This window comes from Haemaphysalis longicornis, unplaced genomic scaffold (assembly GCF_048455015.1).
Source record: "Haemaphysalis longicornis isolate Haplotype H1 unplaced genomic scaffold, Haemaphysalis longicornis Haplotype H1 scaffold_1, whole genome shotgun sequence".
NCBI classification, from domain to species: Eukaryota; Metazoa; Arthropoda; class Arachnida; order Ixodida; family Ixodidae; genus Haemaphysalis; species Haemaphysalis longicornis.
The window spans coordinates 462,009,618-462,030,471 of NW_027526203.1; the positions used below are offsets into that span (position 1 = coordinate 462,009,618).

General features: G+C 48.7%; 1 protein-coding gene across 1 annotated transcript; it reads right to left on the reverse strand.

The window, feature by feature from the left end:
- Positions 1-513: 513 nt before the first annotated feature.
- Positions 514-4,756, reverse strand: LOC144162558 (uncharacterized). The gene is made up of 2 exons (XM_077693151.1): positions 4,438-4,756; positions 514-922 (listed from the first exon to the last, which is right to left on the reverse strand). The coding sequence occupies exons 1-2, from the start codon at positions 4,754-4,756 to the stop codon at positions 684-686; spliced, it is 558 nt and encodes a 185-aa protein (XP_077549277.1). The 3' UTR covers positions 514-683.
- Between the last annotated feature and the right edge of the window lie 16,098 nt (positions 4,757-20,854).

Consider the following 20,854-nt stretch of genomic DNA (forward strand, 5'->3'; position numbering starts at 1 on the left):
TAGTGGCCAAATTTTGAAGGGAATATTTTTATTATGCCGTTACATTTATCAATAGACATGAGAGCAAATAATCAGTGCTAAATTATCGCTAAAACGAACCAATCGACTTTGCGAATCTCTTCCGGAATAAGAAACTTTGGGCACTGCTTTATAAATATTGTGTACTCCGACATTACAACGTGCGGTGGGCGCATAGGCTCGGGCACAGTATGCGCGCCTGCTAACTTCCTCCTCGCACGGGCGATGACAGTGAGGACAGGGGCAGGGGGTGGCTGAAGAGTGCACAGAGTCACGCTACTCACTGTTTTCGCAGCGTGAGCTACAATAAAATTTAGAAGCCTGACAACTTCCTTTTTTTCCTTTGAAAATTTGTGCTTCAGTGCACGAAGGAGTAGCGTAGCCTGTGCGAGGTTTTTCGATTGACTTAAAGAACTTGCGGCATTCCGTTATCGATTAAAACAAGAGCATCTAACACGTATCCTTCGAACCCAGGCGAACGAGCGGTGGGACGTGATACATCGGAGCCACGCGCCTGGGGCAAGTTTGACAGAGTCGAGGTTGGTGCAAAAGAGCGAGCCACACAGCTCGTTTCGCACTGGTGCCGGTATAGCCACTCACGCAGGCCACGTTGATGCGCTGAGTGTCCGTCGCAACCACTCCATCTGTCCGAGTTCTCCCACCACTCATACGAAGAGGAAGTCCGGGGCCCCGGCGAAGAAGTAGGGCAGACCGGGCGGCAGCAGGGCCCGCTGGTGCGTCTTGACGTGCTTCTTAAGGTGGTCCTTGCGGCCGAACGGCTTCTGGCACAGCGGACACGGGAAGGGCCGCAGACCCGTGTGGATCCTCTTGTGCCTCGTCAGTTCCTCGTTTCTCGTGAACGTCTTGCTGCATCCTTCGTGCTCGCACGCGAACGGACGCTCCCCTGTGGCGAAGCAAGAGAGGGAGACGGGCACAGGGACCGATGAGTATATAAGCGGCCACCGCCCGCGGGAAATCAATGTGCAAATTTCCCTCATTGCGATAAACACAAACTTCGCGGCTAAAATGAAAGTGTCGGCGACGACAGTGATGATGCTTATGACACTACTTTTACTGTCAATGAGTAATTAAATACTACGTCTACTAACGTGCCCAGGAACAGCCGGAGGGCACAGGGAGCAAAAAAAGAAGAATTACCATCCTGCAGCCCAGTGTAAACGATTCCCCCACGACTAAAATAAAGGAATAAAATTGCACTCCCTCTCACCCTCTCAAAATATCTCAAGTGAGCTTCACGGCAGAGCGAACCGCTAGGCCCTTTCTTTGCGGTGAATTTTGCAGTATTTACATGAGAGGTGGGTGAGATCGATCATGGTTGTTTTATGGCCGGCGGTCGACAGCAAAGAGATAAACGCATGTGCCACCTGGGGAGTTTGTGACTAATTCACGGTCACTCTGAAAGCCAGCCTCCGGGTGACACCAAGGTATGGCGAAACTGCTTTGCCAAGCGCAAGCTTTCTATTTCGGGTGGCTCTCAGGGTTTTTATAACTTCGGCCTAGATGGAAACGAAAAGCGGGAGCGACTTTGGGCGGATTTAGTTTGTCGGAAGCCTTCTGTAACTGCGCGCTTCCAATCATGGAGGCTGTTCCGTCGCCTCAATCGCAGACAGGGACTTGCTTGTACACCTGTATCCATACTAAAGTTAAAATTAAAAAAAAAAACAGCAAGACCTTTCATCCTTCAGAGAAACATGACGGCGAATCGCTGCAAGCTTTTCCCGGGGTTTAAATAGGGATAAATTTCTCCGATTCGCGGGCAAGAAAGGTGTTTTGGTCCGTGGGAGGAAGAGTGCCATTATCGAGTGCCATGTGTTGAGTTCCACTGGTGGCACACTTCTGACATGGGACTGCTCCTGATGAGACAGACTCCACAACTCTCATAAAAAGTGCCGTATAGTCTCAGATGTGCGGCAGTCTTCACAGGCCTCCCTGTCATGCCATTCGGATCAAATATGAGCGAGCACTCGTTGATTCCGTTGCAAACTGGAGGCGACTACAACCACCATTATCATTGTGATCATCATCATACTACCACCAACAACAACCTCATCATCATAATCATTTGACCACAGTGCAGAGAGGGTGCGTTTCTTCACCAATAGGTCTTTCTGTTACCCTCTTCAAACGCCCTTACATAACCTGTAACGCATCGCAAGTATATAGCAAGCCTCGCCGCTATAGCGGGGCTAACCTCTTCAGTATTCATGAGATTCTCTCTCCGCATTTCTCTGTTTATGCTGCGTGCACAATATTCTGCTTCCCCACACTCTTAAATGTGAAAGAGAAACCGCTGGTCAACTTTTAGCCATTGGGAACTTAGGGTGCAGTGGAAGTAAACAGTAATAGATCAAAATAACGCATTGCGGAACCTAAATAGCGATATCAGGGCCCGCTGAGCTCCGTCTGTACGAAAAAAGCGCAATTTTTTTTCACTGGAAGAATTTTACACATGTAACTGGACCGAAACTTGACTCCGTGCTGTTCCTTCAAGGCATAGGCTCGGATGCCTTTAAGGAGAAGTAGATAAGAGAGGCGAGCTCGTTAACCTCTCTCCCAACGCAGTTGCAGCAATCGCTACACAGAAAAATGTATACCGTTTCGTCCTTTCTTATTTCTTTTCATCACACATTTCCTGTTTTTTGCAGTTATTTTTTTTTATTATTTTTGTATTCGTATTGTTAAATCATACACTCTCTTAAATTTTATACACTTTTAATTTTGGCTTTCTTGCGATGTACTTATACCGTCACAAAACGATGCATATTTTCTCGGGTAATAGCAGCCATTTTGTCCTATATATATGACTAGGTGGGAAGGCATTTCGCAGGTCAGCGGATGCTAACAGCACGGCCGCCGTCGGCTTTGTTTGCTTGCTGGTGAACCGCTTCTTAAGTCGAGCGATCAAACAACGGCGTCAACTTTATTTCTTTGGAATATAATACGATCATGTCTCTGACCCTGTCGTATTAGCAAATATGGGTACAAACCAGTTACGGTAAACTAATCGCTACACGTCACAGGCGGCTTCATTTAAGTTTACACTATTGTCATTGTATTTAACCAAGCGCCGAAGCTTGTTTCTTGGGGCCTATTCTTATTTCAACGTTTCAGCTTTCCTGTATGTACCGTGGACTGCGATTGGGCTCTTGAACGTATCTAAGAGAATGCTGATGAACAAATGCCACACTAGCGCGCCGCCAGGCCAACTCCCATTCATCCTAAATAAGTGCTTTATCTAGACTAAGGAGTCGATGTAGTGTCGTGAGTTTATTTTACTGTAAACTAGATTTTGCGCTTACTTATTTGTGTATATTTTTCGCCCTAATAAGTGTGGCGCTGTATTTAGTTAAAGATGTGTTCGGCCATGTTCCAAATTCGTTCGAAATACGATTCATCGCGATTGACTCGGCGTAATATATGGGCGATACAAGTTTTTGGACGTGAGTGACCTGCTGGCCTGAACGGCTCCCGCCAGTATTGTGACATTAGTTGACTATGAAAGATCTGATAAGCCTACAGCGAAACACGGCCATCGGTGGCGCTTCTTCAGACGCGGAGGTATATACCGACAACATAAAGAGCAAGAAAGGCAAATTTGCAGCTTTGTGACATTGGTGAAACGGTATGCATGCATTTAGGACATTGCTCGTGGTTTCAATATGCTTTTAGCATCAAAGTAACCAAAACGATCAGATTTATGTCACATAAACAAAACGGTAGATATTTTCCAATGGGCGACTGAAACATTCCTGGTGTAAGAACCAATAATGAAACACTTAATGCGCCGAAGCTACACGTGTCCTATGAGGTGGGCTTTAAGGGAGTTCTACGCATTAACTTAGATCGCCTATGGTTCTCGAGCAGCCATTTGGTTTAGTAGACTACACCCATTGTTTCTTCAATTCGTGTGAGAGTGACCGAACTTCGTTGGAGTCTTGCTTGAGCTTTAAGGTTGCCGCATTGCGCGGGCAATCTGATGCCGTTTGAAAACAGAAGTGGTCCAACCGAAACTACCGGTGCTTATCTGCAGGACTTTTACAGTTGGCATAAATAGACTTAAAATTCCCTGATTTTTTAGAAACACGGAATCTCCATAGGCTTTCCAGGCAAAAACAGAACAATGATGAACTACGCTCGTCAGCGGAAAAATGACCAGGAAGAACAAATGACCAGAGCAAGCTGTATTGAACAAACGCACCACTTGTTGATTCCTTCGCACAAAGTACCATTTTAGCCAAAATAAGTGAGGACAGATAGAGTACAAGAGACTCGCAGTGATGGGGCAAGTGTATGCGTATTTATACAACAGGAGACAGGAGCAAGACGTCGTGAAGCGGCTGTCTTGTGCCCGCCTCCTGCTGTCAGACGCATGCGCGCGTGGACGGACGGTCGACGTACCGGTGTGGATGCGGACGTGTCCCTTGAGCTGGCCGTTGTTGCTGAAGGACACCTTGCAGTGCGGGCACTGGAAGCGCTTGGGCCTCTGCTTCTTGGCCTGCTTCCAGCGGGAGGCCAGCTCCTGCTGCAGCAGCAGGGGCGCGTGGTGGGCGGCGGCGGCGTGCGGAGCCACTTCCCACGGGCTCAGCTGCGACGGAAAGGCCGGCGGGAAGGGCACCAGGTAGAGCGGCTCGGGATGCGCGATCCGGGGCTCGGCGCCGGGCTCCTGCTGCTGGGCCCAGGGCCGGAAGATGGGCGACGCGCGCTCCTTGCCGGTCATGGCTCGCTCTGGCACGGACGGAGCAGCGAGTCGCGGACAGCGCGGCCGGCCTGGGGATTGGCCCCCGGCGGGACAATGCGCCGGGGACGGGCGTGAAGCAGGCGGAGACTCGGGCGAGGGGGGCGGCTGCCCGCCCCTCTTTAGTCGGGGGCTCGGGCTGACGTCATGGACCCCGGCGGGGGGCTCTCTCTCCGGGCGCCGAATGTTTAGGGAGCAGCGCGCGCGGCGACTCTGATGGCCGTCATCATGGGAGGATGCTGCTCCCCGCACTCCTAATTCAATAAGGCCGCGCCAATCCAGGCCCGGTCGGCGGAGAGGGGGCGCGGCAGCTCACCCCTCGCGGGGGACGCGTCCGGCTGCGGCCCCCGCGCAGACCGCACCTCGTGGTCCGCCGCCGTCTGCTCGGCTATAGCCCGCCGGACGCCGCTGCTTTTTAAATGCCCGAGCGTGGGGTGCGCTGGGTTGTTACAGAAACCAGGCCAAGTCTGCCGACTGCGATTCTCATCCCCACTGGCCTGTGCTGCTTCCGAAATCCCGAGAAAGTACACAAATGCAAAATTGAAAACGCTTATCGGCCTGACCCGCTCCACCTAATCCACTATCTGCCTCCTGCAAATTAAAACACACAGCTGCTTTTAAGCATGAGTCTGCACGCATATGGCTACGCATACCTCTTTTACTTGAACTGAACGCACGAGGTGTTTACTTTTGCGCTTCCGAAACAGAAACCGAAAGGGGAAGCATTGCGCACTTTGTGTATGCCAAGAGATATTAAGTTAATTCTAAAATTCAGGCTTGACATCCACTACCCTTTGTACAGATGCTCTGTACGTATGCACCTTCAAAGTGTCCTGAGTTGGGAAAGTTGCCTGAAAGGTTTGTACATTCTTCGTTTTACTTATATTGTCAGAATGATTTTTTGATGTACATTTTAACGTATCCCTTCGCCGCAAAGAGCTGCGACTTTGATGAAGCACTTGGATGTAGTACAAAAGATAAGTAAAATGTCAATTCTTCTTTTCCGAAAGAAATACCCTCTCCACCCCCCCCCAGCTTAATTCCAAAAAAACATCGTGTCCGTCGACGTGAGTACGCGAACGATCGTTACCGCGTTGCTGGCTGTTACAGCCTTGGAATATACTCCTGTTCGATCATTTCTGGCTCACGGGAAAGAAACAGTTACTCGAGTTATCTCCGAAATGGACACCGATATAACTGACACTGACACCTACACGGTCTTATAACATCCACAGCCAGGACTGTGGAAATTAATCAGATTGGGCGGTCGCCATGCATCAAACTTGTGTTGGGATGTGATCACGTCCCTGCCTGCGTCAGTGAAAGTGAGATATGTGCGACACCACGTGCGACAGTTGTATATACAGGGTGCACTGCAGTGCCATAGATGTTTCAGGATGGGTCATGTTAGTGCCGCATGCAAGAACCAGTTGTCCTGCCGGCATCGGGGTGGAATTCACGAGTCGTCTGGTTGCAAAGCGGACGTCAAATGAGTGTACTGTTTCGGTCTGCATGAAGCCACTTCGCCAGAGTGTCCTAGGCTAAAGAACGAGAAGCGCGTACTTCAGACGATGGTGGAGGACGGCTCCTTTCCCAAAGAGGCTGCCATTTCTGCAAGGCGGAAGAGGAGGCGCTCAGGTCAGAGAGGTCGAAGGGCTGAATGCATTCAAAGATAGTCGCAACCATCGCAACCGGTGCAGCTTCCGCAAGCGTTGCCGGCCCCTCTTCGGCAAGTAAGCGAAGAGCGTCCTTACCCTGAGCCGCCCAGTGTTTCATCAGGCACTGATCGTAATGTTCAGCCACCCTTGATCCCGACCCCTAAAACGTATCTGTAGGCACGAATCCGCAACCTGTCGACCCAAAAAAATCTTGAAAGTGAGAAGGTTCTGAAAAGGCTAAATGATTTAATTAATACAATGCGTTCACTTCTTTCTGGTGTGCAAACACAGGCTGCGAATATTGCTTTACAAGTATTGAACGCTGCATAGCCCCTTCTTGCGGTAACTATGTAACGCTTGGAAGTACATAACGGTCCATAGAAGATCATGCATGTCGATTTACAGTGTTGCACTGCAACTCTCGGTGTACTTTTACGACTTGAGTTGTGCTTTGAGCTTTTCAGCATGTAAATAATCTAACGTTCATTGGACGTCCCTACTGGGCAGTGGACTAAAACTGTGGAAACGCTTGAAATTCGTACTATTCTGCTCCATAGTCATCTCACATCTCTGCGCCTGTGCTTCTCCTCCCCCCCCCCCCCCCTAACGCAGAATATATGACCAGAGCGCTTCCTCAGGACGCCCTCTCTTTCTTTCCTTTCACCAAAAATTGTTTCTCTCCATCGCTCTAGCTCGTTTAAAGGGTTAGAAGTATGTGTATGCATGCTTCACTGTCCACCTGTATCTGATATCCCTCTTTCCCTGCTAGCTCAGCGATCACTCTGCCGGAACTTCCCTCCTCTTGGTTTTACTTTGAGAGAGCACATGACTTTACAGGCGAATAAAGAAAGAGAGAGAAAGGTATCTATGGAATTAGGACTTTAAGGGTGGTATAAAAAGAGAAAGAAGAAAAAATCGGCAGAACGCTAAAGAGGTACCGCCCAGGCCAGCACTCACCTGCTTACCTTACGTGGTATTGTTTTATAGCAGCACTTCCTAAGAAGTAGAGAAAACGTTTTGTAGATTTCTGTGCGGTCGTGCGTTTAGTAAAAGAAGAATTTTGACGTAAACAGTTCTCAAGGACGCTTCGCGAACGCACGCATATATAGTCCAGGAACTGCCTTCGACTTACTTGACTCGGGCACAATGCAGCGTGCATTCTTCTGGGCCAAACGCGTATACATGCCATATACATGCCGATATGTTGGATTATATTCGCATCCCGCTGAAAAAAAAAAGATATGCTAATTAATTTACGGCTTTCAATTGCTCCGACACCTACAAAGGCGGAAGAAGATACGAGGGATCACTGAACACAGCTCCTCTGTTCGAGAAGCGGAGACGTTGACGAGAAGGCAAAACGCTACAAAGACAACTCCTCGCTGCACACTTTGCCAAGGATAACACTGCGCGGGTGCTAAGGGCACTGAAAAAGTATCCCGCCACTGCTCACGCGTGCATACACGCCTATACATGCGCGCACGCACGCACGCACGCATGCACGCAGGTCCGATAGTAAGTGTGCGAACTCTGACCTACATGTCTTTAATGAAGTGTTACTAAACCTCTGTACCCAAAGGCGTGCGCATATCGAGCCCGTGTGGCCACTGTGCGGCACCACCGTCGCTTCAGCGAACAGCCCCGCCCATGGCGAACCGCTCGTCAGTGGAATGCCGGTGGCGGTCAGCGCGACGTACTAGTGCACGGCTCTCTGTCATTTCTGCTGAGGTGCGGCTTGTTAAAGGGTAGATAACCACAAGGACATTTTTCAGATCGGTAACTCTTAAAAGTGGAGTCGACCTTTACAACGCACGCCATCAGTATGATTTTGGCCGATAATCAGTAATTGCAAATCGACGACAACGCTCAATACGCCAAGCTGGAAGTCGAGCTGGAAGTGCAAGTCCGGCCCTTCGTGCATATTTTTCATGCAGTATTATTGTCTGCATGCAGTTGGTGAATCGGGGAATATATTGCAGCTAAATGATCCCGCAAAGCTGCAGCGTGGGCAGGCGAACCAAGTATGCTGCGGCGCTCGCCTTTGGCAGTTGAAGAAACGCCGTCGTGCACGAGCGAAAGACAAAGTTGGGAGGTACCTTCTAATATTTACCCCAAAACAAAAAGGTTGAGGGACGACGCTATTTAACTTTGGTACTTACGGTAGAAACGTGGTTAATTTCACGAGAATACATTTACAACAGCCATTGGGAATCGTTTTCCAAATAAATACCGCAGGATAATACGAAGTTATTGCTTGACGCGAAAAAGCATTGCTTTATGCCTGTAATAAGCCTTGATTGGTGGCTAATTGGTTCATAAAAAAACATTTACTACGTGAATGAAGGACGATAGACATCTTAATGGAGCCAAAAAGCTGCCCTCAGTTTCACAACTGAATACTGCGGTCGCGTTTTACCATAAGCTGCCACCTACGCTTGAATAAACAGAAACTGCGTCGCTTGCGCTGCACTGAAACCGCTGTAACAGGTTGTAGGACCAAACAAAGCCAACGGCATAAAAAAAGTGCAGAAATTTTTAAAATTGTCTAATAATGCGTAAAAATTCTTACGCGGGTTTTCCCTTTCACCAAACTTGCATTTTCTCTGGCGCATTAAATGCCTAAATCTAAGCAGCTGTAACCACGTGAGAGCGTGGGATCGGAATACACGTTGATTTAATCAGTTCGCCTTTAGTTCTCTTTTTCTTTTTTGACACGCATAGAAACGCACGATTACGCTGAGCTGTGACTTGTTAATTTTCAATATATTTTTATTTTCGTGCGTTTCCTGCAATGAACGATAGTTGCCGGATTTGGGAGATTTGGCTGTCATTATCCAAATTGGGTGACTTTTATTCCGTTTGGTTATATTTTGGTTTTGTTTTTGAATGATTAACATTTTCTCTTTTTAGGTAAATGTATAGCCGGTATTTAATGGCGTGGAATGCGTGCAGGCAACCATGCGAGTGTGCCGCCATATCTGTGGCCAAGCGGCTGTTGCCAAGGCGACGTTGTGCGCGCGGCCCCCAGATCAGGTACCCCTCTTCTCCATGCCTTCATGGCGGCCACGCAGGCCGCGGGCCGCGACGTGACCTCGTGTTTCCGTGCAAGGCGTGTGTAAGTGATTCGATAGTCAGTTGTGCCGCGATAGCGTGGGTTACGCGAAAAGTCATGATTACGTTCATGAGTGTGACAACCTTATCTGCAATTCAACCCCAGCCTCCGCGCACACCTACGACCGAGTGCGAGTCGGTCGTGACACAAAGGTTGCAACGTGAGCGCAGTGGTCCGTTTGACAGCAGGAACTGCATCATTTCCAAACTGTTGCCCACTGAACGCAAAGTAATACCTCGACGCCAAGTGCCGTTGAGTGCAGCACAGTACGATCTACCTATCGCCAGACGCGTATGAAGCAACCGCCGCAGATCAGCTGATCGCCAGCCGCAGCGCTCTAACGTCAGACGTGAGTTGTTTTGCTGAGTGAGAAACATTTAGCGCACGAGAAAGCCCGCGCTAAATCGGTGTACGCGCGAACGATTTCTTTAAAGGAATTATTCGGTTTTTTGTACTCAATCACGATTTAGAGGGCACTTACCAGACATAAAGTCGTGGATGCGGTGCGGGTGCATTTGCGTCGACATCCGCGGCGGCAGCCAACTGCAGCGCTGCTTATACGCACCGTTCGCAGCCGCGGTTTCATCTTTCGTGAATTCGAAGTGCTCAAGGGTAGGTAGAGCGCCAGCACTTAATGTGAGTGCGATTAATATTATATCTGTTGCCGCCACTACCGATAATCGGGCTGAAACGCAGCAGGCGATGTACGGTGTTTTTTTTTTTTTTTTCTTCGAGATGCGGGCGCAAAGCGCATGCGCTGGCACGGTGGCCACCGACATGGCGGTTTTCAGTTCTGCCAGGCGGAGAAATCGCCCGCTAAACTTTTCATTGTATACCAACTATAGACAACGTACTACGCGGTTTGCATTGGCGTACTCGGCAATGAATGCTTACGCATTAAAAAAACGCGGGCTGGCGTTTACACTGCCATATTTTTAACGCCTTGGCTGTCTATCGGTGCCAGCTTTTATTTCACCTAGGTGGTAAAATGGGGAGGGGAGAGGAGGGGGAGGGTTTGTAGCTCGGGCTGTTTGGTGGTTGAATTACTTTGGTTCTCGATAATATGGCCACTACAAACCCGGGATTCCGGCTTCAGCCCTCAGGCCCCCATGCTGTCACTCATGGAAAAAGACTGCACAAAGCTCACGGTGACAGAAATAAATTGTAAACTGCCACGACGTTTCCACGGCCACACGGTAATCGAACTCGTGCGTAAGTGCCATTCTCTTCCAAACACACGTATCGAGGTGCCCCACCGTTAAGGCTGGTGTGGAAACCGTAGCCACTGAAACCAATGAAAATAATTTAAGCTTGTAGAAATGAATACTAATACTAATTTTACTCGTATTCAAATCGGGTGGATCCCGCATAGAGCGCCGCAAAAAGCGCCCACATCAATGAGTCCCATGCCCTACCTTAGAAGAGTACAACGAGTTTACATAGTCGTTAGGGCATCTAAAAGCTCAACACATCCGCCTATAGACTTTGTTTTGTCGCATATATCCGCCCGCAACACCACTCAAACATTAAAAGCACTGAAGCGAACGACAAAACCAACGTAAGGCTGCGTAGTCCAATGCGCCGGCCCATTCCGGTAACGAGGGGAGCGCCGTATGGTGGCGCCACCTGTCCAGATGCCTGGTCAAAAGCCGACATTGCTTCTAATTCTGTATCCTCCAACGGATAACTGCATAGTGCACAATACAAAACTTCTTAACTGGAGAGCACGTGCGACTCATTGCAGCCTGTATAATACAACCAACTAAGAATAATAAAACAAGTCTTTTCTCTCACGCTTCCCGCCTTATACTATAGAGTAGCACTCTGAACACCCTGAGGGACCTGCAGGCTCAAAATGTCTTGGGGCTCAAACCGCTCTGAGGTTCCAGCAGCGCAAATTTAAAGGTTGTTTGATAACTCCGGCAAATTTCTATGACATGGTGTCACAATTAGTGCCGTCATGACATCGCTGGCAAGTACAACTCTTTAGTCTAGCTCAAACCAGATAGCATCAAGATGAGAGACGTGAATACATCCCACATACGCCTGAAGCGAGCGTGCCAGCCCGTATCACATTCGAAAATGGAATTCGACAAGTTCCGCGCAGCGCTAATACGATTAAAATGCGTATGGAGTTCTGTGTGGACTCCACAAGGAAGCCCGTCTGTCCACCTGTAACGCTGGCCGCGTCGCACTTTCACTGCATAAGAGAATATAGTTAATAAAAGCCCTAGGGCCGGATGTTTTCGTATACTGAGGCCACTTATATGGCCCCTAAATGATGTCTTCCCAACCATGCGTTCATCTGTAGCTGATTTGAAAGTGGGTCATTGCAAAGCGCATATAGGGGTACACGGAATTTTATAGAGTTATTTGACAAAAAACCTTAGGGCCTCCATATCGTTACGAAAAGAACGAAGAAGAAAGAAGGCAGCAGTGGGACATGACCCTATGGTTAGAGCCCCCGATGACGAATAAGCTGCGTGTGGGAGCAGCCAGTGCGAGGTCTGTCATGGCCTCCACAAAAATATTGTTAATAGATCACTCACCATTTTTAGCAGCGAAGCTGTTTAGCAAGTCGTTAGAGTTTGCTGTCCGCAGTTAAAAATACCAAGAAAATGCCGAACGGACCACCCGGCAGTAAAAAAATTAAGAAAATGCCGAGCGCTCGTGTGTGCGTGCCTCGCGGTGATCGCCCAGCATTAATCAAGGTTCGCCTCATCTGTTCTGCCGCCACGTAACAGTATTTTCCCATAGGACCTTTTATAATGCCCCTAAAAAAAGTCTCACGAACATTCGTGTCTAACAAGAAGCCGGATTTAAATGGTATCAGTGTATCGAGTTCCACGGGGATGCATTGATTCTTTTGGAGGCATTTAATAAGGCCTATAAGGCCTTGATAGCTTGATGTCAGGCGGCTTATTTTTTCTGTAAGTGTGTCTTCCTAGCAATGAAGTTGCGTTTATAGTGAAGCCTATTTCAAAGTGGCTTGGCGTGTCGCAGAGTGGTGTATGCTGCGCGCAGATCAAAGCCGAATTAGCTGAAGTTCACGTGGACTGTGCCCCACCGCTAGATACGGTTTATTTTTGAACGAAGAACTTTAAACATGGGCGCCCATCAACTCGAAATGAATCACACCCAGACGCTTGATTACCACTCCGGAAACGGGGGGCAAGAATGAATGGATCGTTATGCAGGACCGCCGAATGACAGTGCGCTAGACTGCCAATACTGTTGGCATCTCACGAGGGCACAAGTTTGTCCATGAATAATTCCACACGAAGAAACCGCGCTCACAATAGTTGCCCCGATTGCTGACTGTAGACATAAAGTGCACGCAAAAGGGCGTTAGCGTGCAGTGTATGACGATGGTTAGTCGCAATTCGCGGGACATTTCGCGTCAGTTTATGACCGTGAACAAAACATGGATTCCCCACCACACTCCCGAGTTGAAACGTCAGTCAGAGCAGCAGACGGCACCAGGTGAAAGCGAAATAACATTTTGCCGGCTCGGCAGGCCATACGCATGGTTTTAACGGCAAAGCTGTTTAAGCTTGAGCTAGCAAAAAAAAAAAAAAAAAAGAAAAAAGAAACCTGCTCCACCTGTAAAGGGTGCACCACCGCTGATAGGTGTTATTAACAGTGAAGCCGGCTTGCGCGCACGCTCGAGTGTGAGCACAAGGGGCATATGCCTATGCGCACCCTTTACTTTTCCATTATAACCATTATAGTCTTTCTTGGGCAACTAAAACGCAAGAAAGAACAATTGGCGCAGCTCGCACTAGTGGTGCAAGGTCGGAGAAACAATGCAGCTGAGGGTAGACCTAGCTTCTTCCCCCCTGGGATCCGCTGTCAGTGTGGGGGACCGACCAGAACGGCCTCGTAAAATCCGGCTATACACGGCCTTACCCCTCAGCATAGGCAAACAGAAACATTCCGAAACCTAACAAAACTTAGCAAAGCCTATAGCAAAACCTAGCAAAACCGGCAGAAACACCACTAGTGCGAGCTGCGCCAATTTTTTTTTTTTTTTGTGAACAGGCAAGAAATAATTCTTTGCACGCAGAACGGCTACAGTACCAGGCAGATGTAGTGTGCCATGTTACTGCACTGCTAGAAAAAAACACTAAAAAAAAAAACGCCAATTCTGGAGCACAAACAAATGTTCGTTAACTATTGCAGAACAACGCAGCGTCCCACAAATAGGCTGGTTTCTAAAAACCTATATTCTCCAAAATTGGTGCCGCATGGTTTCTTTTTCATTATTTGAAAATATGGCTCAGTTATAGGAAGTATTCCTCCAATGAAGAGGCCGCTACCACCGTCAATGCACATTTCGCTGCCCACGACAATTACCACTTTTGTGAAGGGTTTGGCGATCGCGGGTTACCCTTGATGACCTGCTTCGAGGTAGCGTGACCGGCGAGCTTCTAGCGGCCTACAAATAAACAGTTATCGCTTGCCAAAAAGTTTTCCGAGGGATAAAACGCTCTTCAGATATAGCCATGGCTATATCATTGGAATGGCTCTCACGGCTGAATATTGTCGCATAGGAGTTCTCAAATTCAGATATATTTCTTCCTGTGCTGGTTACAGGAACACCATTTGAATTCACGTCGTAGACAGGAACTTCGTAGCGGCTCGGCGGCGCTCATCAAAGAACGCCTGGCATGTCGATTTCAGAGTACCGAAGTTGTTGCGGGATCGTGCACGAGCGCCTTTATAGCTCCTCACCAAACTTCCGAAGCTTACATTTAACTGCAGCGATTTCATCAACACCCATGCAAGGCATTTCGCACGGAATGTAGTGGAGAGATAAAGAGAGTTTGTTTATTTACACAACGCATGTCAGGGTCTGCGCTCTATATGGTTGACATCAAGCGATCCCCCAGTGATGGTGAGCAGGTGCTGAAGTTGTCCACGAAGAGGTTGTCTTCCCCAGGTGGGTAATCAGGCCTCCCAGGTGGAAATCTGATGGGGTAGTCAGTGGAAGAATTCTGCTTCGTGGGAAGCCGGGCCCACTCAAGAAATCTAGAAAATATTAACGAGCAAGAATTGGCAAATACTATTAATAACTAAAAAACAAAATCGATAAATACTAACAAAAGCGAAAATAAACCAACCTACAGACAAAAAAAGGCTAGTGGTTTATCTAGCCTCGAAAATCCCCCCCGTCCCAAAAATGTCGGGGTGCGGGGGGGGGGGGGTGCTTGCCTCCCCCCCTTCCCTTTTGCGTACGCCAGTAGGGGTAGTGGACGACGTTGCGGTGTGTGTGCTGTGGGAGAGGTCCAGTAGTGTGTAGGCATAAGTGTGTTTGCCCTTGTCTTATTAGCGTCGTAGCGGTTGCACCGGCTTTTATGGAGAAATCTTTCCTGGCAACGCATTTTGAGTAAATGCCTCTTTTCTTTCCCCCGTCCCCCTCTCACCTTCACCCCTTTCGTCTCGCTCCTCATAGCCCGATAGTTTCGCACGTAGTGTGTGCGTGCGTGCGCACACTCTTAAGAGAGCATCTGACGCGCTTTAGAGGGAGCACTTGCGTAAATTAAGGCAGCATCTGTCCAGTTTAGAAGGGGCGATGAAGCACACAATTGGTTTTGCACTGTAACACGTGTAAATGCACCCAGGTCTTGGCAAACTCTGTCATTTTGTTCAGCCAATTTAGTCAAACAAAAAAAAAATCTCTGAAGATGTGCCCATCTCCAGACACAAGAAAGAGTGTGTAGGTCCCCTTCCTTCAGCGTGCCTTAACCTGGATCCCCCACTAATCAGAGGCCCTGCGCCGTAGAGAAAAACGACGACTTGCACGCTACCAGGTTCACGCGCGCTCGTGTGGGCGCCATTGCTTGAGTGGATTCCGCAGCCGCCGCCAGCAGCAGCCACCTTGTGCTCGAGCAACTGCTACGGCTTCAAGGGCCCCTTGAAGAACGAAGAGCTTCGAGCAGCAAGGATGACTGGAGGCAACCTGCCACCCGACGCTGGCGGCGACCCTTCTGCCACGGTGACGAATAGGTTGGCCGAGATGCGGCTCCGCATGCATCACAGGGCTGCACGAATCAGGGGCCAGGTAATGCTCGGCAGGGCCAGCGCAGACGAGACCATCAACTGCGTCCTAAACTGTAGACCCTCGAGAAGCGCTCTGGCCTCCCAACACACAATCAGAAAGAGAGCTACGACACCTACACCTTTCATCGCGGACTGGGACGCGATCAACGCGTCTGCGGAAGCTGCCCAGTCGATCCACTCTGGAGCATCCGGGGCATCTGCTGTCGTCCTCGGATCGGCTTCTGAAACCCGCAAGCCAACGTCTCAAACCAGCTCATCGACATCTGGGTCCCTGGACTCGGGTGCGACTCCTGGATGCGGCACAGCGACTCCTGGATCCCGATCGAGGACATCGCCGTCTAAGCCACCATTGGGATCTGGTGCGAGGGCCCACACATCGCCCTCTGGATCCCTCGGATCGGGCGCGAGGATACGCACAGCCACCTCCACCGAATCGACATCTAGGCCACTTCGATCGGGTGCCAGGCGGCGCACATTGGCTGTGCGCATCGACGTTGCGGCCTTGGCTCAGATTTCGACCCTGGCAAAGCCCCAAGTGGCTCCAACCCCACCCTCAGCCTCATCACCGATGGTGAGTGCACAAGAACCAGTTTTACATGCAGAGATGGTGAAGGCGAAATGTTTGCCCACTTCGTGGTCGGGACGCGAAGCACTTCGTAGCGACTGTCGGCCCTGAGCGCTGGGACAACAACCGCTTGCTCCCGTTTTTCTCCGGTGTCTACGGGGGCTGCGACCGCAGAGTATAGTTGACAGGTTTCCGCGCAGCGTTTTATTTCTCGCTCGTTTTTCCTGTCTACGACTCGTGAAAGTAGTCATGGTCATGTCTGTATGGAAGACATATAAAACGACATAACTGCGGCTTGGCAGGGAGCCCGAACGCCAACAAATGCTCAGCGGAGACGCGGTTTGGCGCATTTCTCGGCGCCTTCGCGAGCGTAATGGTCGACAGATCGAATTCTCTCCCAAGATAGAGGCGAGTTATGTTGTCGACGATATATCGTCACCTCGTTCAGACCTGATCAGATCCAATGGATGATACCGGTACTGTGATGTGCTCGTTTAACTTCGCAATACTTATCCCCTCCAGTGGTAATGAATGCGGTGTCGCTTAGACCGCACAACGTCTCGCGAAATTGCGTTGTATGAGATGACCCATTAGCTGAATACCGCCCGTGATTATTCTGTGAATGTGAGCCGCCCTACAAGTAGACGCAGTACACGGACATATATATGCTTCGAAAATATGTCTACAGCCCGTTCAATGTGAGCGTAATGACGCTTTAAACAAAAACAAACGACAATCAACAAAACCACGGAGTACTAAAATATCTGCTAGCCACACACACAGAAACTCAATCCGGTCATATATACAGTCACTGTCACCCCGGGCTCTATGCGAGCCACAGAGAAACAGGAAAGCTCATACGTGTTTTTTTTAAATATCATGAAGCCTCAGACATGCAATTTCGTCTCAACTCAAGCCAAGCAAGACGCACCAAGTCCAACTCATCGAAGTGAATAGCTCTACAATTTCACAGGATAGGCTTACATATCGCAGCGTCGAAATGCGAAAAGACATCGCAGAACCAGCGTTCCTGACCACCATAAGTTGCGCATCATCTTTCATTTTTTCTACTACTTGAACATACAGCTGGTCTGACGGAGGACGCAGTTACGGAACCATAGCTTGCACACAACCGAAGGAAAGCGTTGGTGGAAGAGTTTTGTTTCTGCTAGAGGCTCCCTCCCTTATTTGTCTCTGCAGGCTGTGAAGGATTTTTCAAGAGTATATGATGTTTCCATCTGGCCATATCTCCAAGAAGCTAGCTCTTAGCCACTCTCTTGGAACGTTCGCTGCCACTCGCTGCTGGAAAAGTCGACCTCACATTAAATTCTTGTTCGTCCCAATCATCCAACAGTACCGTTTTCGAGGAATTTCTCGAAATTTATACAGGCGGCTTGTACTATGTTGTGATAATGTAACAATAATATGCCAGCATGACGTATGACAGTACCTGAAGTCATCATGAAGTATGGCGAGCGTAACCGGAGTACAGTGAGGTACGTCATGGAAGTGCTAGATTAGGCGCTAGATTATGGAACTGTACCAAAGCGATAGAAATAAGTTTTGCCGTACAATGGCCATGGGCGTGAATTCGGCTTTCTAACGCAATGCTAGTTTCGGGACCGTGGAATATTATAAGATAATCACATCACACGCTGGATTTGCTAGGCCGGTCTGTGACAGACGTGGCGGTTATACAGACGACGCCATAATACAGTCGTCTCAGTAGTGTTTACCCTTGTAAATGTCACGTTCCATAAGGCCACCCTCACTGCGCGACACACATGTTAATAAAGAGATTTAGCATAGCGTGCAGTGAACGCACCGCTAGCTGTGGCGAGTAGCAGCACCCGACTGCGCATGCGGGCATTCATTCGAGGGACAGACGGCCTGCCGGGCCAGGCCCTCGCACGCACGCGCAGTCAGGTCCCAACGCAGCGAGTCAATGGGAAACAGGCGGAAGCCATAGTTTCCTTCATATATATCTAGGGAGAAACCTCGCGCTTCCGTCAATGTAGCTCCAGCTGCCACCGTATTAATTCTGGAAAGGTAAAGATCTGCACTATATGGGTAATTGGCTTGGTCTGTAAAGTTTCAGTGAGTGCGAGAACATGTAGGCATGTGCGCACGCTGTCGTAATTTGCAAAACACGCGCATTTTCTTCGGTTGTACTGTTTCTGTGGCAGGAGGTCCACGTAAACATTTTTCGTCTGCGATTCCGACACGATGAAAGAGCCATTACAAAACTGTAAACTCTCGCAGAAACCACACTAAAACACATTTTAGTCAGGGGCTGTGGGCTGGTCAAGCTGCCTGTGAGCAGCTTTTTTCTCGCCGCCCTTCCATCTACTATGTATGATGGCAAATAAATTATTTGATTTGATTGATTTGAACTACGAGACCAGTCCGTAAAAGTTGTATACGTACGACTAAAAACCTGCGCCGCGGTCAACCACGGCACTTCTCTGGCGCCATTACAAGCCGCCCATCGTTTAGCTGCAAGTTGACCGTGGTGCGGCTGTTTTCTCGTACGTAGCAACTTCAGGCTGCTGCAGCCATCATTTACGATGCTACAGTTAAGCGATTGATGGGTTTTCGTTGGGTATTACTGCGAAAGCTAGAAATTCTACGTAACGTCTGGCTTGGCCCGCCAGAATCGCCGACGAAGAATGATGACTTATACACCTGCTAAGAAAACCACTGAGAAGGAAAGAAAATACGCATTCGTCATACCTATGGGGTGTTTTTATTTCCGAAATATGTCAATTAACACTTCTATTTCCGTTTTTGGGGCACTTTAGTTCACACTCAATAAAATGTTTCAAGCAGAGTTAATGATGCAGCCAATGAAAATCTGTCGTATTCTTTCCTCCCCGATGACACAGTTTCGGCGTCCATTTCGTCTCCAGTATTTTTTGTAAGAAACTGTATGGCGGGAGTGACTCGAGGCTGCTTAAAAAACATTATATGGCTTTGAGTGGCGCCCCCATAAGGCGGCGCGGATGCTTTACAGGACGGCCACAACACGACCGTGCACTGTGGTCACGGTTGACTTGTTACGATTGCCCGAGTCATATTTTTAGTCTGAATGTTAATGTGCTTGTTCCCGCGGGCATTTACTGCCCTTAGTGGAACCCTAAGCACTGATGGAGGCGAAAAGCAAAAACGCGGTGTGTTCGAGATTTCGGCGGGCGTTAAAGATCCTCAAGTGGTCAAAATTAATCCGGAGCCTTCCACTGCGGCGCGCCTCATTGCCTGAGTTGCGTCGGCCCGTTAAGTCCTACAGTCAGTTAATCAATCAAATCAAATCAACCCTAAGCACGTTTCGCAAAACGACAATGTTCCATTTGGCAGGGTTCGCCACGTGGTGCCAGCCGGATCAATGGTTCTCTAGTGCTTACTCACAGGCTAATACAATAAACTTCTCTACGAAAATATCTAGAAAGAAAATTGGAGCTGCAACCACGTGCTATCGTGTGAAGTACGGGAAGAGGACATAGAGATTTGCATTCCGTAACTGACTTAGCTCCTAACATTTTAGTGAAGAGTAAAAACGTAAAGTGCGCCAAAAACATGCGTTAAAAGGGGTTTATTGACATGAGTTGGAAATAAAAATTTTAAAAAAATTGAAAAACAAATCCGTATTTCCTTCCATTTTTTTAGCAGGAGGACTACGTGAGCCGTTTGTGTCTCCCTCTTACGCATAGGTGGTTCTGATGGTCAAAGCCAGCTAATACTAACAAAAACATATTTTAGCCGCTTCGCCGCTATTCTTAGTTGGTGATGAAAACAGTCCATAACACTTATCTACATACGAGAAAACGCATAAGCCGATTATCAACTCCACTGATAGTTCGTGCGCCATTCCTAAGTGCGCGTCGGTTAGCTTACGCTAACAGCCGTGTGTCTTTTCTCGTGCGTATATAGCTTTTACAGGCTGTTCTGGTAATTACTCTAAAATGACGACGAATGCATTAAAATGTTTCGTAGGGTATTCGAAAACAATTCTTAATGCAGGCGTAGCACTTCGGGGCCCCCTAGCGTGGCACGGCGAGGCCAGTGCAGCTCTCCGGTCTGGCGCCTCGGTACTGCAAGCCAACGCTGCATTTCACGCTGGATGTCTGCATCGACACCCCGAATGCATCGTGTCCATGTGCTCTTGCAAGTTGCAGCTAGACCAAAGTTCCATACCCTGCATAAAATTCCACTTTTGTCCTTATATAGCAGAGTCCTTCATAGTGTGCGCGCATATGCAAGTCAAGGCGATCGGTACAACAAGTCGAATCGAGCGTTGACTGTAGTGGGGCCGAAAGAGGCTGGGGGGTTGAGAGGGGAGGCAGGAAATTCGCATGAGTTCGCTTTCGCCCTTTTACAGCTTGTTTTTATTTCCAACCTGTGCACATCACTTATAACAGCATTTTTGCTGATTTTAGGTGTTTTCGGGCTTAACTAAACTTTACAAGCCAAGTCAATTACGAAGCTAACGCAGGCCTGACCCCCAAGGTGAAACGGGCGGCCTCCAGCTAATCATGCTGAAGCAAGCGCCATATTCATCTTGAGTGGGATTATTGCCTTGTATGAACAATACCAAAAAAACAAAACAAAAAGCACTCCTAGCGACAAACAACGCATGCACACTGTGGAGGCTAATGATTAATTAGGAAAAGGCAATAGAAAAGGCA

Excerpts from the sequence above, each read along its gene's own strand:
- LOC144162558 (XM_077693151.1), bottom strand. The coding sequence starts at position 4,756 with ATGACCGGCAAGGAGCGCGCGTCGCCCATCTTCCGGCCCTGGGCCCAG. Across the intron at positions 923-4,437 it reads ACACGTCCGCATCCACACCG|GGGAGCGTCCGTTCGCGTGC; the intron begins GTACGTCGACCG and ends GCTTCGCCACAG.